Genomic DNA, 26,167 nt, shown 5'->3' with positions numbered 1-26,167 from the left:
CATTTGGCTTGTCTCCTTAGGTTGACCCGTAGACTTGGCATGTGCTAGCCACCAACTTGAATATATTCTGTATGACAGTCATGTTTTTCACTGGAACAACAAATGTACAGGAATATGAAAAGGTTTACAACACAATTTTTCTATCTAATATTTTTCTCTGATTGGTTAATATGAGTCCCTATCTAAAAGATATAACTGTCTGTATACTAATCAAATCAAGTTTTTGCTGAACTGAGGGCCAGACCCCAGATTGTTAACTAAAATAAATTACCATGTAGTGGGCTTCTTTGGGGTACTAGGAAACCTAGTCCCCTGGTTATGCCCTCATGCATTGCATGAGGTATGTAGATACTGTACCATTTGACCTTCTAATGACTGATTTTTGAAAGGACTGGGAATATCAGCCTTTTGATCTATAGTTGTCTTTATAGATAAGTACTACAAATAAGTTTATGTCTATTGATTTTTACAGAGTTAACTTTAGAATGCCCTCAGTAACATAAACACTCAATTTTAGGCCAATAATTGAATTACTGTAAAGAAGATCCATGTAATTATCTTGTGTGATTACCTGTCTTAAAACCTTTTTTTTTTTTTTTAACTGAAATAATCCCTTCATAATTCTTGGAGATTTTTGTAATTGTAGGCGCCTCATGATAGAGAAGATTGCTGCCCATCTTGCTGATTTCACACCACGTCTTCAGAGTAACACAAGAGCACTTTATCAATATTGTCCCATCCCAGTAATCAACTATCCACAACTAGAAAATGAACTATTTTGTAATATTTATTACCTCAAACAACTTTGTGATACACTCCGGTTTCCTGATTGGCCCATTAAAGATCCGGTAAGTCAGTAGATTATTTTGTGCCTTCTCAAAACTGTAGAAATAGCCTCTAATCACTTCTGGATATTTCTTCCTCCTCTGATAAGGATAATAGCTTCCTTAAGTGTTCCCTCTTGCTTAAACACTATGTAACCCTGAGTATAGTTCAGTATATTTGGGTAAATCTAAAACTGAAAGGTAACTTTTTTTTTTAAGATTTTATTTATTTATTTGACAGAGAGAGAGAACAAGCAGGGGGAGCAGCAAAGGGAGAGGCAGACTCCCTGCTAAGCAAGGAGCCCGATGCAGGGCTCAATCCCAGGACCCTGGGATCATGACCTGAGCCAAAGGCAGTCGCTTAACCAACTGAGCCACCCAGGCGCCCTAAAAGATAACTTTTTGAGGAATTATTAAGAACTTTACAATCTTGATTTTTTTGACAAATATAAACATAATTTCATATATAATAATTATATACTATAATAGTTCGGTGGAAACTTGTCTTTATAGCATATTGAGTAAGCTCACAGATACTGGAGTTAGGCAGTCTGGGATTGAGTGTCAGCTGGGCCATTAATAGGTCTGTTTAACATTGCCTGATTTCTCTAGGCCTCAGTTATGGTAATAGTACTACTACTGCTAATAGCAACTATCTCATGTGGTTGGGAAAATTGAGAACTCATATTAAAAAGTAGCGTAATTCCTGGCACACATAGGCACTAAGTGAGACCTGCTCATTTATATAGCAGTGCCCTTAGGAACTCTCCAACTTGAGCCCCTGAATGTCTTCTGGAAGCCTGGAAAGGCCTGGGTGCCCATGTTGGCTTGTTACTGTAGGAGAGGTTATACCATCATTCTTACCATCAAAAAGATTTCCAAACAGTTGCGTTTGTACCAGTAAACACTGCCTCTTTATTGTGACCAAATGAAGACAGGTATCTCTGCTACTTGGCCTGGATTCAGCATGAAGTAATAGAAGAGTATGGGCTTTTTAGTCAGACCTAGGTTTGAATCTAGTTGCATCACTTATTAAGTGGGAAACATGGAGCTATCTCTCAGAATCTGAATGGTTTCATGTATTATTGAAATTTTACAAAAGAATTAAAGGTCTGCTACAGTGCTACAGTCTGTAAAGCACCTAGCTCCTTGGCATAAAGGCATGCAGTAAATATTAGCTTTCTTCTTCTGACCTGCTACTCAGACTCCCTTGTTTTTACTATCTCTTTGATTTGTTTGAATGCCACCTTACTGGTAATTACATTAGATCACCTTGAGAAGCATGCCACCATATACTGCTTTCTTTCTTACTGGAGTATATCATCTACTAATTTAAAATGTTTCAGTACTTCATGAACACTTAACAATTAAAAATAAGACAAAAATGGACAGAGAATAAAAATTTCACATAAGAGGGTTGTCTCTTGGTTAAGTGTCCGTCTCTTGATTTCGGCTCAGCTCATGATCTCAGGGTTGTTGGATCAAGCCTTGCATCAGGCTCCGTGCTAGGTGTGTAGCCTGCTTAAGATTCTCTCCCTCTCTCCTTCTCCCTCTGCCCCTCCACCCCCTCTAAAAAAAAATCACATAAGAAAAAGAGGGATGTAGCCCTATAGCAGATACCTTGCCATCTATTTAGCAGTGCTAAGAAGGTGATTCTGATTATTTGTATTTCAGAGAACTGTAATAATTGAATAGCCTAGAAATGTCAGTTTAAATATAACACAAGAATTCTGTAACTTAAAAATTACATTCTGAAATAGTTTTGCATTAAGAGCTATAAATTTTATTTATTTTTGTTATGTTAATCACCATACATTACATCATTAGTTTTTGATGTAGTGTTCCATGATTCATTGTTTGCATATAACACCCAGTGCTCCATGCAGAACGTGCCCTCTTTAATACCCATCACCAGGCTAACCTATTCCCCCCACCCTGCTCCCCTCTGGAACCCTCAGTTTGTTTTTCAGCGTCCATCGTCTCTCATGGTTCGTCTCCCCCTAAGAGCTATAAATTTTAATCCTCTGTCTTTAAGGTTAAACTTCTAAAAGATACACTTGATGCCTGGAAGAAGGAAGTAGAAAAGAAGCCACCTACAATGTCAATAGATGATGCTTATGAAGTGCTTAATCTCCCTCAAGGACAGGGGCCGTGAGTTATTTTCAGTATTACAGTAGTAAATTTCTGCCTGGTCTTAGAATATTAATATCAAAGGCGAAATTCTTAAACCAACAATTTATAAATGTTTTGCCTATTCTTTGATATATACACCTTTGGGAATAGCCATATGGAACTATATCCATGTGATTATCACTTATTGCAAATTTATTAGCAGAATTAACATTTTTCTCTCCTAGCTAGTACAGTCTTTGCTCTCTATTAATTGAAGTAATGGATGTGAAACACCTGGCACTATTTCTGAGACATGGTGGTTACTCACGTATTCATCTTCCCCCTTCCTCTTACAGTTTGTGTTATACATGAGGAAGAGATCTCGTAGCATTATCTTTAGGACACTAAGTGACAGATGTATAAGAATGTAGATTTACCTCATTAATTTATTAGAGATGTTTTTATAGTAGATAATATTAGAGAAAAATGGTTTAAAGGATGTTTTCTTAAGTATAGACGAAATTTGTATGTTTTTGGCAAGGCTGTGATAGTTAAATTACTTAAAATTACAGAGTTTGAACTATCATTTTGAAAAATTAGCTTGAAAAAAATATCTTAGTTCTTCAAATATGGTTTTGTAATTTGAAGTGATAACTTCCCGTAGGGAACATTGAAGTTTTATCTTTCAGATGTAAAGATAACATATAAAGAATTTCTTGACTCTTGCTGGGTTTAATTTGATGCCTGATTTATGATCATATATAATAAAAGTAAAGTTCTTACAGTATTGTTTTAAATAACGATGTAAAATTTTTTCTTGCACCTTACTCCGTTAAAAAAAATAATTTTTCTATTCAACAGGCATGATGAGAGCAAGATTAGAAAAGCTTACTTCAGACTAGCACAAAAGTACCACCCTGATAAGAATCCAGAAGGGAGGGTATGTACTGTCTTTGGAATTAGGACTTTTGGATTGACTTCCTTTTGCTCTATTACTGTTGTAGGTGGAGAAAAGATATATTCACTTCCTCTGCTAGTATCTGCCTCATAATATAATGCCCATTGTATGTTAAATTAACTTTTAGCCCACATGCCCATGGTTTCTGCACGAATGGTCCTCCCTCAGTTTACCAAAAGGACTGCCCTTGTGACTAGTAACTTCTGGATATTTTCTCCTGTCTGAGAATTAACTCTAATGGACAGTTACATGAATAATTGAACATTAGGAATGTGGATGAACGTAATTCATTTGTAGGTGATGTTATTGCCATCCAAATTGCTTTGGGTACTATTTTTTTTTTTCTAACTACATCCAACTTCATATTGTTCTAACTGAAAAAGTAGAAATTTGGATCAGACTTAAAGTTATCAGGTGTGAGCATTTCTTGATCCTGCCTCTTCCAGCTTCCTACTAAAATATCAAGAAAGATTCATAAAAGATGAAATCACACAGTAACTTCTATAACTAAGACTGGTGGTTTATTGCTAGAAACTTGGAGTAATTTCCACTGATTTCAAGGCTAATGTTTTTTTTTATTAGCGACAGTATTCCTATTTAGGAAAGACTTGGTATTGAAAAGATACTGCTTTTATATGTTCAAGACATTTTTAATCAAAGGCTCCGGATTTTTTGAGAAATGTATAGCAATTCAGATTCATCTGGGAGAGAAAACAAAATAGGAAGAAATGTTTGAAATCAGTATTAAAGTGCTAGACTTAACCTACCAGATGTTAAAATACTCTCTAAAGCTACAGTAGTAAAACAGTATGACCCTGACACAAGAATCAGCATGTAGATCAAGGAACATAATACGGTGTTGTAACAGTTTAAGAGCATGGATTTAGGAGTCAGACCTGCATGTAAGTCTTAGCCCATCATGCAAGTTACTTACCGTTATCTAAAAAGCGAGACTATAACTGTACACGCCTCATATGGCTGTTTGGAGGATTTAATGAGACAATGTTTGTAAAGCATATTTAGTACAATGCCTACTGTAGTACTCAGTAAAGAGTAGCTCTTCTACTATTTTTATAATAGCTCAGAAACTGTCTTTAGTGTGTATGAGTTCAATGTGGGTATAAACCCAGTGAAGAATTTTTTAGTAATGGTATTATGATCAATAAAAAGTTATTTGTGGGGAAGAGAAAAAGTTTCACCTTCCAAGTATACCAGCTAGATTACAATCGGAATGAATTCCTTAATGTGAAACAAAACAAAATAATAACTAAAGAAGTTACTGGTAAAAATGCAAGCCAGCCGTGTTCTGTTGAAGTTGTGGTTTGAGATGTGCCAAACTAAAAATTATCTTTGGTCATACACAGGATATGTTTGAAAAAGTAAATAAAGCATATGAATTTTTATGTACCAAATCAGCAAAAATAGTGGATGGACCAGATCCAGAGAATATAATTTTAATTCTGAAAACGCAGAGCATCCTCTTCAACCGTCATAAAGAAGGTAAGGCATATGTTATTCTCAAATTTTAGTTTACCTTCCAGCTAATTCTACCAGGTTACTTGTTTCTATAGCATATTTTAATAGATTTAGAGTTATTGTTGCTAAAGACTCTTAGAATTGCATTTTAGATATAGTAATAGAGTAGTTTTCTGTCAGAAGGCCCAAAATGTTGATTTTTATTATACTTTCTACTTCTTACCTACGGTTTTCAATATTTTGGATTTCCAGCAAATTTTCGTTATTCCTTCCTGAAGGACATTTGTGTTCTGTGGAGGTTAGTTTTTTTGTGTTTAGCTATTTAGCAACAAACATTAAATGAGATCTATAATGGATCTGGAATTTAAGGATCATTTCATGTTGTTCTTAAATCACATGTAAAAGGCTGTGCCTGTTACAACTTTAAAAACTTCTAAAGGATGGTCTGTCTTTAAAAAGCAATAGAAACTTTTCACATGATCATATGCTTCTCTCATAATTCTCATTTCCTGTGACAGCTCTCAAAACTTTCTGATCCTGGGGCGCCTGGGTGGCTCAGTCGTTAAGCGTCTGCCTTTGGCTCAGGTCATGATCCCAGTGTCCTGGGATCGAGCCCCGCATTGGGCTCCCTGCTCAGCGGGGAGTCTGCTTCTCCCTCTCCCTCTGCCGCTGCCCTTGCTCATGCTCTCTCTTTCTCTCTCCAATAAATAAATAAAATCTTAAAAAAACAAAACAAACCCCCCAAACTTCTCTGATCCTGTGGGACAGTTTGAAAAACACTGTTGTAGAAGAAATAGGTCTGATTTCAGAGTACAGGGTTATTGGGAATTTCCAGCATGTTTGCAGGGCCGTTTCCAGTAACAACAGCACCTACAAAGCCAGAAGTATGTTGTAAACTTTAAAGGCTTTGTTGGGGACAGGAAGTTAGGTTCAAGACAGCAGGTATCCTTTGGCTTGGGAACTGAACTTGGCTTGAAGCACTGTGTGAGAGACCCATTTGCTCTGTAGGATGATGTTGGGAGAGAAGGAAGAGAGGACAGTGGGAATCTGAGATAAGCAGGACTTATCTGGGTAATTGAAGACAAGAGGACAGCATAGGGATCTAGCAATTTGAGAGTAGTGATTAATTGACTCATTTTTGCATGAGTTGAACAGAACACATTTGTAAAGCATTTAGCTATATGGCATTTACCACTAATCAGAATGAGTTTAAAGAAGTCTTTTTCAAACTGCTATGTTTTAACGGCTAATAACTATATGAGAGTGGCAGTTGTGGCTCACCATTGGTTTGTTATCAAGGTCGTAATGTTTTTTCAGGCCATGTCTCCCACTTATCCCAAAGGGGATTTATACCCAGTAAGTTCTGGAGTGGGGTCCTGATCTATCTGTGCTGCCTGTGATCAAGTGAAAAGTTACAAAGATCCCATGGACAACATAGAAAATAGATATTTTGTGAAGGATCAAAACCACTACACACTTCAGTTAATCTGTCAGAAAATATTTTATTTTTGGTGGAAACATTTTGGAGAAATCAGCCAAACAAGTGTGCTAGAAAAAGAAGGATCCAAGGGATTTATACCAGGTTTAATTTCTTTTTATGAACCAGAATTAGGAGACATTTAAGATGTTAAATATTTTGTCGTTTTCCTTAAAGGAACATAATTGAACATGGTGTCAGAATTAACTTAAAACCATGACAATCAGTTTTTGTTTTGTTTTCCATTTTCCTAACACTAACCTTTGATTATTTCAGATTTACAGCCTTATAAATATGCAGGCTACCCCATGCTAATTAGGACTATAACAATGGAAACTTCAGATGACCTCCTTTTCTCAAAAGAATCACCATTGTTGCCTGCTGCTACAGAGCTGGCTTTCCATACTGTCAACTGCTCAGCCCTCAATGCTGAAGAGCTCAGAAGGGAGAATGGAATTGAGGTAATATGGAATGACCTCTGTGCTTCTCTTCAAGCTGTTTCAGGCACATTGTATGACTTCTGGCAATAGAGAATTCACCAAGTACAAGTACAGTTGATATAATTTCTTAAACTTTATTCCAGCAAATAACATATTATAGTCTCCATATTCTAGTGTCAAAATTAAAGGTGGAATGGAGCTTTATTTCATAATGTGAATTGGAGAGTATTGGATTCAGAATTGGTAAACTTGCTGCTTACAAAATAGCTTATTGGGAATGTTTAAAAAGAAACTTCTAGGGAATCCTTTATTTGTTTAACAAATGTTAATTGAGCAAAACACATTTATTTACCAAGTATCTATTATTAAAAGGTTTTTAATATGTTATTCCTACCAGAAAAGACTTTTTAGACTTCAAGTCCAAATGGAGAATTAATGGCTGACTTCTTTCTCTGCAGGTGTTACAGGAGGCATTTAGTCGCTGTGTGGCTGTTTTGAATCGTTCTAGTAAACCAGTTGATATGTCAGTACAGGTGAGGCTAACATGTATGGTTCTAAGAAAGTTACACTCGACTAGTAGTAGTTCAGACTTGAACATCTATGAGGATCACTTGGAGAGCTTATGAAAATGTGGGTGGCTGACCTCCACTTCCCCTGCTGCCCAGTTTCTGATTCAGTGGTTCTGGGGTGGAGGACTGAGAATATGCTTTTCTAACAAATTCCCAAGTGATACTGATGCTATTGGTCTCTGTATCATGCTTTAAGAAGTTCTGCACTAAATCACTTGTGATCTAGTGGCTTTTTTTTTTTTTTCTTGGAGTATAGTATAGTGAACCTTTCTATTCCCACCACCCAGTTTCAAACATTTGTCATTTTGCCAGTCTTGTTTCATTTCTCTCTGCCCCCCTTCCCTGATTTCCTTCTTTACCTCTGTCCCCCATCCCTAGTATTTTTTTTTCCAGTTGTATCGAGACATTTGGCATGCATCATTGTATAAATTTAGGGCATATAGCTTGATGCTTTGATTTACATATATTGTGAAATGATTACCACAGGTTCAGCTAACATTCATCGGCTTATATAGATACAGTAATCCATCCCTATAGTGTTTTTTTTTCCCCAGATTTTGTTTTTTATTTGACAGAGCATAAGCAGGGTGAGTGGCAGGCAGAGGTAGAGGGAGAGGGAGAAGAAGGCTTCCCACTGAGTAGGGATCCCGTTGTGGGGCTTGATCCCAAGACCCTGGGATCATGACCTCAGTCGAAGGCAGATAGACGCTTAACCGACTGAGCCACCCAGGAGCTCCCTCCCCCCACTGTAGTGTTTTAATTGACTGACTTTCTTTCTATTAAGGTTAAATTGAATTCTTTGATAGAAAAATCCATCAGAAATAAAAAATCCATCAGAAATTCATTGAGATTATTGTAGAATGCCTCTTTTTATGTGATAATTTTTTTATGCCAGCAGATTTTAGAATTTAAAACAATCGAGTTCAGTCTTTTTAGTTTCATCCTCTATTTTGAAGTGCAGTACATACATAGAATTGTAATTCTGTAATGTTAATAGATTGGACAAAGATACCTTAATTCAGAGTTGGCAAACAATTTTTATAAAGGGCCAGAGAGTAAATATTTGAGACTTTCAGGTTATATGCAGTCTCTGTTGCATATTTTTGTGGTTTTCTTTACAACCCTTTAAAGATGTAAAAATCATTCATAGCTCCCTGGTCATACAAAAACAGGTCACAGTCAATTTGGCCCATGCACTGTGTGGCCATTGGTTGCCAACCCTGCATCTATGGGAAGTCTTAACCAGAAATACTGGCGATTCAATAGAAATGTTTTTAATTTTGGAGCATGATATATACCATTAAGCATTATTCATGAATCTCTGCTGATTTGATTTCTGCTGTCTTAAATAAGGAATGCACATGTAACTCTTTTTTTGCTCTCTTGGGTTGTATGCAGGTGTGTGGACACATAAGCAAATGCTATAGTGTGGCCGCTCAGTTTGAAGAATGCCGAGAGAAGATCACAGAAATGCCTGGCATCATCAAGGATCTCTGTCGGGTGCTATATTTTGGCAAGGTATACTTCATTTTTAATGCTTTCTGGATGCAGTAAGCAATGGGTGTTCTTGTCAAATAAGTAGCCAGTCCCCAATTTATAAATAAACTGTTTTCCCAAAATCATTTTTATGTGCATTATTTGGATCTCTAAAATCATTTTTCACAGAACCCTTGATGTAAATGGAGGCTTTTGTTCTTACGGTGGCCCATAAGGAATAAAACTAAAGTGATACACGTAAAGCGAAGCGGGTCTCATCTGAACATTTGAAGAGAGGGAGAGAAGAAATAAATGAGAGACTAGAGTAAATAAATTTAATGCAAGTAAAGGACCATGTGAAACCTGAAACAAGTCAAGCTCTGCCTGGTGGGAAGGGCTTTGGGGAGCTGAGAACTTAGTACTTCCTCCCAGTCCGGTACTGCTGAGGGCAGCTGGCTGGGGGTTGATGGAAGAAGTGACTGGGAAGGAGAGAGATGCCTTAGATAACTGGACAGGGTGAGGTGCGTTGGAAGAGAACAGGATTGGGGTGCTGATCCTGGACTGAGGTATCTAGAAATAAGGAATCTGATGAAAATCTGTCAACTATATTTACATGATGTCCTTAGAAGAATTTAATAAGAATACAAACTCTGATATAAGGAAGCAAATCCACACACCTGCACTAAAGATATTTCTGAGACACATAAGATCCTAGCATGTGAGTTGCTATTAATGCCTTATCACTATTTTTAAAAATTAAAGATACGAGAAATGAAGAAAACTGTATTCCCAAGTTTTTTAACACTAGCTTCAAAGATAATTCTGTGTGTCTTGTCACAGGGTCACTTTTAATTTTAGGCTTTAAAGGATATTGGATTCAGATTTAAATTGGAATTGAAAATAAAAGAGGAAGTAAACATCTTGCATAGTAAGATAGGTAGCTTGACATACATTCACGACCAGTTTCTCTTGGGAGTTTTTTTAAACCCTGTAATTAATTTCATTATTTTTAATTCTCTCAGAGTATCCCACGGGTTGCTGCTCTTGGAGTAGAATGTGTCAGTTCTTTTGCTGTGGATTTCTGGCTACAGACACACCTATTTCAGGCTGGGATTTTGTGGTATCTGCTTGGTTATCTGTTTAACTATGACTACACGCTAGAAGAGAGTGGCATTCAGAAAAGCGAGGAAACAAATCAGCAGGTAACTTTCACACTGCTTTAATCTTGAATTTGAACCCAAACCAATGCCGAATTAATGCACAGGAAAGTTCCAGCTATCCATAGCTCAGACACGAACTGTTTTTCTAGCTAACTAAGTTTATTGCTCTTTAAGCCCCAGAACTTTTTTTTAAAGATTTTATTAGCGAGAGCACAAGCAGGCGGAGTAGCAGGCAGAGGGAGAGGGACAAGCAGGCTCCCCACTGAGCAAGGAGCCCGATGCGGGGCTTGATCCCAGGACCCTGGGATCATGACCTGAGCCAAAGGCAGTTGCTTAACTAACTGAGCCACCCAGGCGCCTGAAAGCCCCAGAACTTTTTATCTTAGCCATTTGTGCTAGAAGGATTGAAGGGGAGGGAATTTGCAGTAACATATACTGGATTACAATCTTTTCTTGATTACTTAGAGTCACCTTTATGATTGCAAAATTAGGTTGTGTAACACAGGGAAATAGAACAGTAATATTGGGCTGTTGGGGCTAGCCTCCCCTCGACACTTGAGTACTTAACTGATTTTCTTGAATATTTTTTCTGTCTCTCCTTTTTTAGTCACTACCATTCATTATTCCTATTGTTAGTATGTTCCTCTAGCAGGCAAGTCTGCCTTCCTATCCCCTACTCCCCACCCTACCACCAAGTGTGCTTCTTCCAGTTATCTTCAAGGTACTCTTTTGGATATAAATGAGTATATAGATTCTGATATTCTTTTGTGTAAATGAAAGAGTAAGCTCTAATGCATAAGCTCTAACATCAGTGTTGGGGACTTGCTTTCTGCTCCTTAAGTATGTCCCATATAGTTTTGTTTTGTTTTTTTTCCCATATGGTTTTGATTGCATAAAGGTACCATGTTACCTATGTAATATGACAGATCTACTTCAATGTCTTAATTTTTTTTGTAACAGGAAGTAGCCAACAGCCTTGCTAAACTGAGTGTCCGTGCTCTAAGTCGCCTTGGAGGATATCTGCCTGAAGAACAGGCAACCCCAGAAAATCCAACCATAAGAAAAAGTTTAGCTGGCATGCTGACACCCTATGTTGCTAGAAAACTTGCTGTGGTTAGTGCTACGGAGGTATGTGCATCAGAGGTAGCCTGGGATTTGATGACTGTTGCAAGATCATTTAAATAGTAGAACAACATAACAATGTTGATTGCTCTAGGAAACCTAAAAATTGAAAATGTTCGTGTTTGTTCTCTCATCCAAGAAATTCAGTTTATTATGGATTGATGCTGATAATAACAGCTCTATAAGCCCACTCTTTCTGCAGGGGGAAATTAACTTTATTATTCTTGGCTCTGGAGCCCACCATAATTCTTACCAACCTTGAGTCACAAGGAGACAGGAAAAGAGAATGAACTTGGAAATGGTGTTTCACAATGGGCAGAGAACTGTGAGTTAGGAGACCCCGAGTCTATTTTTGGCTTTTTTTTTTTTTAAGATTTTTATTTATTTACTAGAGAGAGAGCATGAGTGGGTGGGAGGGGCAGAGGAAGAGGGAGAAGCAGACTCGCCACTGAGCATGGAGTGTGACATGGAGCTCGATCCCAGGACCCTGGGATCATGACCTGAGCCAAAGGCAAACACTTAACTGAGCCACCGAGGCGCCCCTATTTTTGGCTTTTTTTTTTTTTTAAGATTTTATTTATTTATTAGAGAATGAGAGCTAGAGAGCACGAGAGGGAAGAGGGTCAGAGGGAGAAGCAGACCCCCTGCTGAGCAGGGAGCCTGACGTGCAGGACTCGATCCGGGGACTCCAGGATCATGACCTGAGCTGAAGGCAGTTGCTTAACCAACTGAGCCACCCAGGAGCCCCTTGGCTTTTTCTTATAAGCAATCTCTAAGTTAGACTCCAAGTTGAAATCCTAAAAGCTAATACACACACACACATACACACACACACACACACACGCATGCATTCATGACAGAAATCAAGTATGACTTTGACAGCTCTCCCAACCTCTTTGGCCTCTTCTGTGAGGATCATTGAGAAGCAATCTAAGAATGTAGCATTAAAGAATTAAACCATAAAAATCCATTCATTAGAATACCATGAAGCCTTAAATTGTAAAGGCATAAAGACATTAAAAGATGTTTAAAGTATTTTAAGTGAAAAGGCTAAAAATCCCATTTTTGGTGTTAAAAAAATGGATGGATGGATCTATACTAATATGTTAACTGTAGTTATCCCTGAATGGCAGAATTGTAGGCTATTTTTATGTTTTCTGTAATGATTATCCAGTACTTTTGTAAGGGAAGAAGTCCTCAATGTTCCAAATGTAAAGTATTCTTAGAATTTATTAAACGTTTTTTTTTTTTTTAACTCAATCTTCTTTTTTTGGTGTAGGCCATTGCTTTTCAGTGCCCCTTGAGTAAGGGCGAAGAGCTTTAAATGCTTGATCCTTGTACTTTTTCTGAATTTTGTGTTCACCAGCATGATGTATTTTGTTGGTGAGACATTCTTTCCATTCTTTGCAGGTTGTTGATAAACTACAGGGAGGGAAAAAAAGCATTTCAGAATCTTGGTCTGAACTCCCATCTGGATTTTTCAAAATGCTTATTTTGTTTTTTTTAAATACTTTATTTGAGAGACAGAATGAGATAGAGCATGAGAGGGGGGAGCGTCAGAGGGAGAAGCAGACTCCCTGCTCAGCAGGGAACCCGATGCGGGACTTGATCCTGGGACTCCAGGATCATGACCTGAGCTGAAGGCAGTCGCTTAACCAACTGAGCCACCCAAGCACCCTAAAAATGCTTATTTTAAACCACCAGTTCTCAAAGTTTTAAAATTCTCCTAAGAATGTATTCTTTTTTTAAAGATTTTATTGATTTATTTGTCAGAGAACGAGGGAACAAGCAGGGGGGAGCGGCAGGCAGAGGGAAAAACAGACTCCCTGCTGAGCAAGGAGCCCAATGCGGGACTTGATCCCAGGACCCTAAGATCATGACTTGAGCTAAAGGCAGACACTTAACCTACTGAGCCATCCAGACATCCCTCCTAAGAATGTATTCTTTTATCATTTTACTTAACATTTTAAAACAGTAGTTTTATTTTAACATTTTAAAAATGTAGTTAACATTTTAAAAACAGGTTAATTGGTTTTATCTAAGATGAAAGTAATAACCCACTGATTTCCTGCTAGCATAGAGCTTTATAAGTGTAAAATGTACAAAACTTTGTATTAAAACATTTGAAGGAGAGTCAAATGTCTATTTATACACTTCTAATTGAGAACTAAATAGACAAAGGGAAATTCCGCACCATGGATGGCTAAGCAGTCAGAAGCTATGCCTTCATAACTGCTTAATGCAGCCTTGAATCTGGGTTTGGCCAGGAAAATCTGAAGTTACTCTCTGCCCATAAATTTTGCTTCCCTTCATAGCAGTATGCTTCAGAGACACTTAGATTTTGTTTTCAGATGTGTTTGTATAAAGTTAGTATGGTATTGTTCTTTCTAAGCTTGTGTTTACTAAGTGTTTATTTATTAAATGTTTTCAGCACAAACTATCTCATAATTTTCACTGTAGCAGAGCAAATGTTAAGGAGGTGAAGTCACACCGACTCCGATTTGAATCCCACTTTTCCCAGCTGAAGGGCTGTGCTGTGTGACCTGGGACAAATCATTAGATTGCTCTTAGCTTTGATTTTTCTCAGCTGCAAAATGGATAATATCAACAAACTTGATGGAGTTATTGAGGCCCATTGTACTTAAGGCACTTATTCCGGTGCTTGGCATGTCATCAACAGTTTCAATAAATGATAACTTGCACTATTTTTTTCTAAATGTTACAAAACAGTAACATTCTGTGTCCTAGATTCTGAAGATGCTCAACAGCAACACTGAGAGCCCTTATTTGATATGGAACAATTCTACAAGAGCAGAACTACTTGAGTTTCTTGAATCCCAACAAGAAAACATGATTAAAAAAGTATGTTATTGTTTCATAAATTTCTGGGGTGACTTAGTCTCAAAAAAATATTCTCTGGGAACTCAGTAGTGACAAGACAGTTTCTCCATTTGGTGTTAATCAGGCCTACAGGTTTTTCCACCTAATGTGTGGCCCACGTAAGGAACGGCATTCTTGTACTTAATGATACATTCGTGATTGTGGTCCTGTTTATGTGTAGTTGTTCCCCGTTTTAATGAATTTTTCTCTACAGAAGCACTCTTGTAATTGTTCTCTTCAGCCTCTTTTCCCAGTACATTGACGTTGCTTTCTGGTATCAGAATCGAACAGTTTCTCCTGTCTTGCCACCTCCTAGTGGAGAATCTATGAAGCTATGGAAAAAAAAAAAATGAGACAATACTGTGGCCAATAAGGATAAGGCTTGCATAATCCATACAGTAGATGGTTGAGACTTGATGGTTTAGCAGACAATTACGTTTATGGGCTTAGAACTTACTAAACAATAAACACCACTGTTATGTCCTGAATTATTCAAGATTTTTTTTTTTTTAACTCATTTTGTGATAGTCACTCAGAACTCTATATAGATTGAAGTTTTGAGAATTGCATAGCTGGGGAGAACAGGTCTCACATTTTTATACATCTGTTCTTTTACCAGAAGAAACATAATAGCATCTTTTTTTTTTAATTTTTTTTAAAGATTTTATTTATTTATTTGAGAGAGAGAGAGAGAGAGCATGAGAGGGGGGAGGGTCAGAGGGAGAAGCAGACTCCCTGCTCAGCAGGGAGCCCAATGCGGGACTCGATCCCGGGACTCCGGGATCATGACCTGAGCCGAAGGCAGTCGCTTAACCAACTGAGCCACCCAGGCACCCAGCATCTTTAACACTTTACAATTTATTGTATACTTTTCTGTATCATTTCAGTCCAACTTAAATTCTGTGTAATTTCAACCTAAATCTTCATTGGTACTGTTTTTTTTCCCATTCCTCTTCTTTTTCCTTTTCCTCAAATGGAAACTCTTCCTGGTTTGGCAACCTCTGTAATATTACCATGTCGTGTTTTTTTTTTTTTTTCCCTTCAGAGACTCCATTTTCTAGCGCTTCCATTCAGTGTATTACTTTTTAAAGGTCAGTCCAGATGTGTTCATTTGTTAGCTCCATCACCCCAGAGCTGACTAGGCCAAATATCTGCTGAGTGGAGTGAGAAGAACCAAGTGTCATACTTGCTTTATAAACATTAGCTCTAAGACACTTCATTGGATGACCTCTGTGATCTTTTGAAATCTTAAAATGAGTTATAATATTAACCTTTGGACTAAAAAGTAACCCCATGCCTATTGCAGAGTTCATATTATTAGTTGTAAACATTAGTACAGCACTGAGTGCTATGATGTGTGTCCCCCCACATTTTTCCTCTAGATAAGAAATGGAACTTCCAGGGTATTATTCCAGGCTATCCAGGTTATTAAATTGAATATGGTTAGATTTATAAACCAGACACTGATGATTCTGATTTACATCTAACAGTCTATTTTCTTTTTTAAAAAGGGTGATTGTGACAAAACTTATGGATCAGAATTTGTCTATAGCGATCATGCCAAAGAACTTATTGTAGGGGAAATTTTTGTTAGGGTGTATAACGAAGTCCCTACTTTCCAACTAGAGGTAAGCTCTCTACTTTTAGTTTTGTCTGATACCTTCAGTCACTTGTTATTGAAAGCTACTAGTTTATTCACACTGAATAAGTTGAAATAATACATATTCTTTGCCAAATGCCTTATACTAACCTGGGTATGTGATGGGGTTTACCATTGGTAATTTATAAGCCTCTTTATTTTGCATGTTGAAGAATTTAGTTTTGTGGATTCATGAAAATAAGTTATTCCTGCCCAACTATTTTTTCATATTTTATGCATAATGCTACCTGTGTCATGTGCATATGCCTTCAACTTACTAGTCTCTCCTGGAAGTGCAAGGTCATTTACACATTCATTCCATCATGTACAATATCAGACCACCAGACAGAAGTACTTCTCTGGCCAATTATTAGAGGAAAATAAGAAAATACCAGTGGAAAACAAAGAGATTTTTTAGAAAATGATTGAGGTCAAACCATGTCGTTTCTTGTGATGATCCCTAATCACTTTCAGAAGCAAAAGAGGAGCTTTTTTGTCTTCTGGAGCTTGGTGATCATGTAGGAATTTTTTTGTTGTAGTTTTTTTTTTTTGGAGGGAGTGGCAAGGAGGATTTGGTGGTTGCTTGGTTTGTAAAGAGGGAAGAAGTGAGGCTTTGTTTTTGTTTTTATTTTTTAAGGATTTTATTTATTTGAGAGAAAGCACGAGGAGGGTGTAGGGGCAGGCAGAGGGAGAAGCAGGCTCCCCACTGAGCAGGGAGCCCAATGCGGGGCTCCATCCCAGGACCCTGGGATCATGACCTGAGCCGAAGGCAGACGCTTAACCAAATGAGCCAACCAGGTGCCCCAGTGAGGCTTTGTTTTAAAGTTTGCACTTGGGAAAAAAGGAATCTACTAAGCCATAATGTATATTATGTATCACAGAATAATATGTATAAATAGCTGTTAAGCAGGATGAGTTCATTGATTTGTGAAGTCTCTTTGAAAACTGTCCTTCGAATTTATATTCTAAATATATATTTTTTAAAATAGAAAAATATAACCAAATTGTAGAAGTTACATATGGTACTATCAATTACTTTGATTTGTAAAAGGGAGAGATATACTAATTCAGAATTGATATGCTAAGGTCCTAGTGGTATATCAGATCTCTAATGTTTTGGGACAAAAAAAGTTGAGAAATGCTTTCTAATGCATCTGAGTTTTACTCCCCACTCTGTCCCCAAATCCATAGATGTTCATGTATATGTATAATTTAATCGTTCCATACCTTGAAGTTTTTTGGGGGGAAGGGGATGGTTGTTGCTCTGGAGTCTTATAGTTACTTCTGAGGGCACACATGTTTGTAAATATTTCTCCACTTGACTTAGGTTCCAAAAGCATTTGCTGCAAGTCTTTTGGATTATATAGGCTCCCAGGCCCAGTACCTCCACACATTCATGGCTATCACACATGCTGCAAAAGTGGAGTCGGAGCAACATGGAGACCGCTTGCCAAGAGTGGAAATGGCTTTGGAGGCTCTGAGAAATGTCATAAAATATAATCCAGGTGTGTGACTCTACCCTTGATCAGTAAGATCCTTACAATAATTCCAATTCTCAATTTTATCAGAGAAACTCAAAGAAGATAGTATACTTGGTTATAATGTTTTACTTGGTATAATGTAATAAGAATTGAGCTCTTAATTTTTTACCTATAAAAACAGGGTGGAAGGAGGAGAGAGATCAAGGCATCATGTTTAGAATTCATATCTCTAAGAGAAAATGAGTCTCAATGAGTTGAAAAGACAGAATAACTTGATAGTATAAAATTTCACATTGATGACATAAGTTGACATATAAGTGCTTAAGTTAGATTGATTTATTAGGCGATCTGATTTGTCTCTTCTAGTATCTAACACAGTGCTGTGTACATATGGGCACTTATATTTTTGAGAAACTACCTGCAGCTTTTGGTGTATAAAAATTGAAATAAAAAAGTGTGAGTTTTCATTCTTCAACAGCCTTAAGAGGACATTTCCAAAAATGTTACCACTCTTGCCTGACAGCAGGGAGATGCATGAGTGAAAATTTGAAAGCTTCTTCTAATTCTAACTTTGATAACAAATATGGAGCATAAAAAACCTGAAACAATACAAATTCGGTTAAGTAACTTGAAGACCCCAAATCCTTTTTATTGACATTTATCATTAACTTTCAGGTACTCTTTTGCTCTTTTCTGTATATATTCAGTACTGTAGTGGTTTGAAAATGAATTTAAAAGCAATCTATTTATAGAATATTTTCAGACTCCTTTAAGTTGAGGAGTCTTAGTGAATTATCTTCAGAAGCCTCAAAAAATTACAATTATACTGTGTGTGTTACTACCATGTCATAAAAGGAAAAATACACTGAACAGAGTCTTAATGTTTAATATTTTTATTCTATTAACAGAATGGTAGGAAATATATGGGATTGGGCTTTGAGATGGGTAGGAATGAAAATACTATTAAGTTTTATGTATTTTCATAAGGAGTCCTTTGTGTATCCATACAGTTGTTTGTAATGTAGTCCTCAAGTGGCAGAGTTCTAATTCAGTCTAAATTAAAAGCAAATGATGTCACACTCTCCCAAAATGTAATTAGGCTGAGGGGGGTAGCTCTAAGGTCTAGAGTAAAGAGTAAAATTAACACCTTATACCCTTGTTTTTTAAGTTGCATTTGGATTATGTATTTGGTATATTTCTTGTTTTTAGCCTGAGGGCTAGGGGTATGGATGGAAATGAAAACAAAACAAACCAAAGAAATTCTCTCTTACTTTTTGCCTCTTAAGATTTACTGCTGCTCAGGAGGTACTCCATTCATTTCATGTCACCAATGTTGAGAAAGGGTTTATCATAGACTTATAATTGACAATAAACAACAGAGTAGATCAGTTTTCTGAAGGTCTGTACTTTAGAACATCTCTTAAAAATAAAAGATAAACCTTTTATTCTTATTCCCTAGGCTCTGAAAGTGAATGCATTGGGCACTTTAAGTTAATATTTTCTCTTCTCCGAGTCCATGGAGCAGGTCAAGTGCAGCAATTGGCTTTAGAGGTAAAGGAATTTTATATTAAAGCATGCTGTCTTTACTACTATATGTGGTTTAGGCCTTGATTAACTACCATCTGGGGTTGAATGAAAGTATGCATATATTTTCTTTTTTTTCCCTTCATTTTGTCTATTAAGGCAAGTAAATATGTTCTTAAAATTTAAATTAGTATACTCATTTTGAAGAGCAAACATTACACAGTGTTGTTCAAGGTGGTTCCCTGTGTGGTCATTGTCTGTCATGCATCAGAACTTGGGATGCATTGTATAGTGTCATGCAGTGTGGGTTAAGGGGGTGCTTTACTGGGGAAGCTTGGCAGCCAGAGATGACAAGAAGAGGGGTAGGATTTCCCTGATCTCTCAGTGTCCCCAGAGACCAGGGCATACTGCTGGCCACACACTGTAGGTTTGTGTTCAGAGGACAACCTACCCCCTTCCCTTCATTGAGTGTTACAGACAGACAACTGGGCTGTTATGCTGTTTACAGGAGCTAAGAAAGCCAGCGGCCCAGAACCTTTGGGCTTTAGAGGTCCAAGAGAAGTTGGAAGTCCCTTTTTTAGGAGAATGAAACCACTGGTCCCATGGGAAGCTGGGTACAGCCTTTTCCTCTGGGAGAAGCAGGAGGTCCCTGGCTACAGGGGTCTCCTTGTCTAGGCAACCCAGAGTAAGCTCCCAGGATCATTTTTCAGATGATCCTGCTAATTTTTTTTTTTTTGAAGATTTTATTTATTTGTTAGAGAAAGCATGGGGGAGAGAGAGAGCACACAAGCAGGGGAGCGGGAGAGAGAAGCACGCTTCCCATTGAGCAGGGAGTCTGATGCGGGGCTCGATCCCAGGACCCTGGGATCATGACCTGAGCTGAAGGCAGTTGCTTAACCAACTGAGCCACCCAGGCACCCCTGATCCTGCTAACTGTAACATATACAATTTATTGTAAAGAACACCAGATTAAACCCTGCATTAACAGGTTTATGAGCAGTTTATGAATTAGTTGAGTAGTATGATCTTAGGTTGCATTTTGGTTTAAAAGATTGCATGGAGCACTGGGTGTTATACACAAAAAATGAATCATGGAACACTACATCAAAAACTAATGATGTAATGTATGATGATTAACATAACAATAAAAAATTTTAAAAAAGATTTTTAGTAAAATAATACAAGTTAGATTGGTCAAAAAGCTTAACAAGCATGTTCTTTTAATTGAAGAGCGTTTCTCTACTTAATTCCTCCACATACCTTGTAACTTTTTAAATGAACGTTATTAAATCTAACATATTGGTTTGAGATGCTGACCACGTGGTTCAAGTTAAGTGACATTGATCTTTAGATGTATACTATAAAAGTTAGACTTGAGAGGTCATCCTCTTTGAAAGAAACACATGCCTGTTTCTTTATAATAGATAAACTAAATCTGTTGTGCTGGGCACTGAAGACATTTACTCTCTCCCTCTAAAAGCAAAAATAAAGTCCCAGTAGTAAGGGTCATGATCTTCCTAACCACTCCCCACCCCAGTTCTGTGATTGGAATACATAGTTACAGAGCATGAACCAGTATAGGACTGAAGGATTCCTCATAACCTCGAGACTGTGACTTGTTTCTAAAATATTTTTTAGATTATTACATTTAATTCTTATCTCTAAATTAACAGGAAGCTAATATATATAATATATACATGAACATTAACATTTTTAATTATTTTTATTATTTCACAAAAGATCAAAGTAATAAAGCCAATCTTTTAAAATTAAACTCTTAAAAATTATTTTGTCCTCCAAACATTTTTTTTTCACTTTTGTGAAGGCTCAAATTTATTTAGGTCTGACTAACTGGACTTTATTTAGGTCCAAAATTATTTCCCAAACTCTTAAAATCCTGTTGATTTAATTTTCAGGTTGTGAATATAGTGACATCTAACCAGGATTGTGTCAACAATATTGCTGAATCAATGGTTTTGTCCAATTTATTGGCTCTTCTACATTCATTACCATCAAGTATGTATATTTCATGAATGGAATTTTGGAAACCACAGCACGGCCAACCTATAGAGGGAGCAGTTACATAGTGAATAGAAGACCTCTAACAAAACATATCCATATTTACTTTGGAATCTTTTAAGTGGTATTCTTTATATTAAAGTTGTCTTCCTAATTATGTTTTACATGAGTCAATAACACTATTTTGTATTTCCCGTTTCAAAAGTTGAAAGTTAGAGGTAAGAGCGGTCCAAAAGCAAAGGAAAATAACCTAGGTTTTTCAGTTTTCTGAGTATGGTATGCACATGAGTAATTGAGAATTGGCCCATAGTTTATAAAGAAACATCATTGGTCTTGGATGACAGGAAAAAATGCTTAAGATAAAAATTACCTTGTTTTCAACTTAGAATTCAATCCTGCATTATTTGTCCTTTACTGATTTGATGCAGATAGAGATTACTACCACCAAGGTGAGATCAGTTTTTAAAAATATACCTATCTTATTTCTTGAATACAGCCTGCACTGATATAGGCTCCTTTTAAACTGTGCAATTGTCTAGCGTAGTAAGTAGTGTGTATTTGGGCTAGAATCAACCTTGAGATTGCTTTTCAAAGGCAATGGCAGTACAGCTCCCAACTTCACCACTGACTATCAGAATGCATTATTCACTTGGCTTTGGAAGCCGTGTTGCTCTTGGCTCACACCTATCTACCTCCTTGAGAACAAGAACCTGTCTCTTTCATTTTATGCCTTAGTGCCTTGCACGCAAGTAGTGCAAGTTCAGTGACTTGCATGGAGTTGAATTTCCATTGAATAATTTTGTTTTCTTAATAAATGACATTTGAAATAGTTCTCTAAAATGACAGCTTTTGAAAGTCATTTGCAGATCATTTGTGTCATACTTACAGCCTTAGTTGGTTTTTCTTTTTTATTGGTTTTCAGTAGCTTTGTGAGGCTTCAAACAATGCAAAATTACACTGACTAATGAAGTAAAGAATGTTACAAAAATCATAGTTTGAAAATTATAGTCCAATCACTATTTTAATCTTAAGGGTTAAATAGCTGACATCTAGCTATCTCAGCCTACTCCACCGTCATTTATATTTTAGACTAAATTATCTCTCTTCCACTGTTTGCTAAGGGATATTAAACACATAAAATATTTAACCTTCCTGTTCCCCCTCCAAAGACTTGTTGTTTTCCTTTGAAACTATGTTTAAACAGTGGTGCATTTTCAGTAAAGTATTGTTGCTTCTCTTGGGAACCTCCTTTTGAATGTGTGTTTTCCTGTATGTGAGTGGAGCCCAGCCCAGGGACCTGCCTTTGTTGTTGCTTCAGCATCAGCCTAATTCTTGGCGGCCTCCACCCTCTTTGCCAGTTCTTACCCCTTTGGTCAGCTGTCTGTCATTGCTCTTTGACTCTGGAAGAGTAAAGTCCAATAGCTGAGTATACTTTGATGGCAAGGGATGAGAGGTGTGTAGGCTGTGTCCAGAAGGATACTGTCATGTCTTAGATTGGAGCAGTGTCTTACAACTGCTGCTTCCAACTCACTTCTCTAAGGCCGTAGCACCAGATAAAAATCTTTGATGCCTGACCAGTGCCTTCAGGGTGGTTCCAGGAGGTGAGAAGATTTTGCCCATGTAGTGAACAATAAGGTATGAAGACAGTATGGCACGGTGGTTACGAGTGTGCAGTTTGGAGTCAGAAGGACCTGTATGTAAAACCCAGCTATACCACTCACTAGCTGTGATACCATGGACTGGTTAAACTGGGCCTCATCTTCCTCATTCCTAATAAGGCTATGGTAATACCTGTCTCTGGTTTTGTGAAGAGATAAGTATGATACCCTCTGTAGATCACCTAGGTCAGTGCCAGGCACAGAGCTGATGCCCAGTAAATGTCAGCTAATGTGATGATGATGCATTCCTTGAAATATCTTTCACCCTGCAGGTCGCCAGCTTGTTTTAGAAACTCTTTATGCTTTGACATCAAGCACAAAAATAATCAAAGAAGCAATGGCAAAAGGTAATGTATAGAGTGCTTTCTCATCCAGTCATGCTCAAAATAAGTGAAGCTTATTTTGAACTGTTTTGTATAGTCTGCTAAACTAGAAAAATGCTTTGGAAGGCTTATAATTAAAAAAAAACTGCATTAAGTTGAAATAAAGTTGAAAATGAATTCAGCTGATCAGAAAAGTCATTCTTTATAGTTTAAGTGCTAATTCTTTTTTTCCTTCATAGGAGCTTTGATTTACTTACTAGATATGTTCTGCAATTCAACACATCCACAGGTTCGAGCCCAAACAGCGGAACTTTTTGCTAAAATGATCGCAGACAAACTAATAGGTCCAAAGGTGAGCACAAAGTAGGTCCTTAGAAAGAAATTATTTAAGCTCTTGTTACTTTGATACTGATTTCATGAAGTTTACCAAAGTCTGATGGTGAGGATAAGGACATGATTTGATGTGAAAGTTGGAAGATTGACATACTTGAAATTGTTGCTTTATATTACTACTTTGAGAAAAATTATAGTTGGAGAAGCCTGTATTGGAATTGAGAAGTCTTAAGACGGTGTTTGGGTTATGGTGTTAAACTGTTTACCTTCCTTGAAGAAAGAACAAAAGTATGTGTTAAGTTTTGACAGAAGATAATTAGGTTAGACTTTGACACTGTGAGGATTGGCCTGTGGAAGCAGCTAGTGAAGGGGAGATGGTGATCTATGTTCTTACCCCACACCTTTGTTAGTAAGGCTACACCACTTTGGGAAGTAAGTCCACACAGGCACGTGAGTGTAACAGCCTCTCCATTCTGCAAGGAGATCTTTCGTCCAGAATCTGGAGATGAGCAGATGCTCTTTGGAAACACAGTCCCGTTTTTAGACCAGGAACGTATTAAAACAGTACTTCTAAGTAGAATTCCATCCAGACACAGGTGTAGTCAGTCTCCTATTATTAACTCAGTTTCAGCAGAAGTAGTGCTCACTGAAGCATTCATTGTCTGTGCTAGCCCTTGAAGCAGCACCTCAGAGAAATGTGTCAGGACTCAGAGGCTTCCTGAGCCCCCACTTCCAAGTCGATTTTACATCAGTAAAACAATCTGGAGGGGTGCCTGGGTGGCTCAGTCATTAAGCGTCTGCCTTCGGCTCAGGTCATGATCTCAGGGTCCTGGGATCGAGCCCCCGCATCGGGCTCCCTACTCGGCGGGAAGCCTGCTTCTCCCTCTCCCCCAGCTTGTGTTCCCTCTCTCGCTGTCTCTCTCTCTGTCAAATAAATAAATAAAATCTTTAATTAAAAAAACAAAAAAACCAATCTGGATTTAGGTTTTTTCCTTGTCTCATCTCTAGATCTGGATGTTGAGAATGTGTCATAGGCCCTGAAACAATTTTACTTTGGGAATACAGTTAACAGTCTGTCATCACAAGGGTTGATGAGGGAGAGTACATTTGGATGTCTATAGAAAGGGTCCATAAAAGCATGAATACTGATATTTAATATTGTTTTTTTTTTTAAAGATTTTATTTATTTGACAGAGACAGCGAGAGCAGGAACACAAGCAGGGGGAGTGGGAGAGGGAGAAGCAGGCTTCCTGCCGAGCAGGGAGCCCAATGTGGGACTTGATCCCAGGACCCTGGGATCATGACCTGAGCCGAGGGCAGACGCTTAACGACTGAGCCACCCAGATGCCCCAATACTGAGTTTTCTTAAAGCTAGAGTTGGGTACTCATAGTTGTAATATTCAATATTACATGATTTAGATAATGTTTTAGCTGTTTAAACATGTACTGGAGTTGACTTTGAGCTCTTTAGTAATTTTTTGTCCTTCAGAATACATGAGGGACAAATTTTATCAAGGTGAATATATTTACAGTTAAATTTTTTGTATAGGAACAATACAAGTACCAGCTCCTTTATTGAATGCTTTGCAGGAAGATATTTTAGAACTGGGATCAGTAAACTTTGTTCCCCTTTTTTGATAACAGCTTTGTTGAGATATAATTGACATAGCATACAGTGTACACATGTAAAGTGAACAATTCAGTGGTTTTTGTATATCCAAAGGTTGGGTAACCACTGTCAGTTTTCATCAATCCAGGGAAAAAAACTGTTCCCTTTAGAGGTCACTCCCCATTCCCCCTCTTCCAGCACCTGGCAACCACTAACTTACTTTCTAGATTTGTCTTTTCTGAGCATTTCATATGAGTGAAATCATACAATATGTGTTCTTCTGTGACTGGGTTCTGTCACTTAGCATGTTTTCAAGGTTATTCCATACTGTTGCAAGTTTCAATGCTTCATTCCTTTTTATTGCCAAATAATATTCCCTTGTATAGATACACTGCATTTGCTTTTCCATTTATCAGTTGATGGGCATGGGACTTGTTTCTACTTGCTGTGAACATTTGTGTACAAGTTTTCATGTGGATATGTATTTTATTTCTCTGAGAGTAGAATTTCTGGATCGGAGGGTACTAGTTAACGTTTTGAGGAATTGTCATACTGTTTTCCAAAATGGCTGCACGATTTTACATTCCCACCAGCAGTTTCTGAGGGTTCTAATTTCTCCACAGCCTCTCTGACACTTGTTATTAGATACCTATTTTGACTATAGCCATCCTAGTGGGTGTGAAATGGTATCTCATGGTTTTGATTTGCATTTCCTTGGTGACTAATGATGTTGAGTATCTATTCATGTGCTTATTGGCCATTTGTACGTTTTCTAAAAGAAAAATGTCTATTTGCATCTTTTTCTCATTCTTTAATTGGGTTATCTTTTTACTATTGAGTTGTAATTGTTTGGATACCAGTCCCTTATCCAATACATGATTTGTAAATATTTTCTCTCATTCCATGAATGTCATTCTATTTTTTTATGGTGTCTTTTGAAGCACAAATTTTTTTAAAGATTTATTTATTTGCGAGAGGGAGCGTGAGGGGGAGGGGCAGAGGGAGAGAGAGAGAGAGAGAGAGAGAGAGAGAGAGAAACCCCAAGCAGGCTCTTCACCCAACACGGAGCCCGACACAGGGCTCGATC

General features: G+C 37.5%; 1 protein-coding gene across 1 annotated transcript in view; it reads left to right on the top strand.

Moving 5' to 3' along the window:
* The window catches only part of DNAJC13 (DnaJ heat shock protein family (Hsp40) member C13), a 121,088-nt gene that overhangs the window by 78,598 nt on the left and 16,323 nt on the right, over positions 1–26,167 (top strand). The window contains exons 33-48 of the mRNA XM_028099069.2: positions 647–848; positions 2,860–2,975; positions 3,798–3,876; positions 5,259–5,394; positions 7,124–7,308; positions 7,746–7,820; positions 9,255–9,374; positions 10,355–10,534; positions 11,453–11,620; positions 14,363–14,476; positions 16,006–16,122; positions 17,461–17,638; positions 19,074–19,165; positions 21,055–21,154; positions 23,088–23,162; positions 23,378–23,490. Of these exons, the coding sequence (XP_027954870.1) occupies positions 647–848; positions 2,860–2,975; positions 3,798–3,876; positions 5,259–5,394; positions 7,124–7,308; positions 7,746–7,820; positions 9,255–9,374; positions 10,355–10,534; positions 11,453–11,620; positions 14,363–14,476; positions 16,006–16,122; positions 17,461–17,638; positions 19,074–19,165; positions 21,055–21,154; positions 23,088–23,162; positions 23,378–23,490 (2,050 nt within the window). The remainder of the gene's footprint in view (positions 1–646; positions 849–2,859; positions 2,976–3,797; positions 3,877–5,258; positions 5,395–7,123; positions 7,309–7,745; positions 7,821–9,254; positions 9,375–10,354; positions 10,535–11,452; positions 11,621–14,362; positions 14,477–16,005; positions 16,123–17,460; positions 17,639–19,073; positions 19,166–21,054; positions 21,155–23,087; positions 23,163–23,377; positions 23,491–26,167) is intronic.

The sequence above is a fragment of the Eumetopias jubatus genome, unplaced genomic scaffold, assembly GCF_037043125.1.
Source record: "Eumetopias jubatus isolate StellerSeaLion01/CBP00866 unplaced genomic scaffold, mEumJub1_p1.0 scaffold_1, whole genome shotgun sequence".
Taxonomy (NCBI): domain Eukaryota; kingdom Metazoa; phylum Chordata; class Mammalia; order Carnivora; family Otariidae; genus Eumetopias; species Eumetopias jubatus.
The sequence above is the reverse complement of the archived record's forward strand: the minus strand, read 5'-3'. Positions and strand labels throughout refer to the sequence as shown.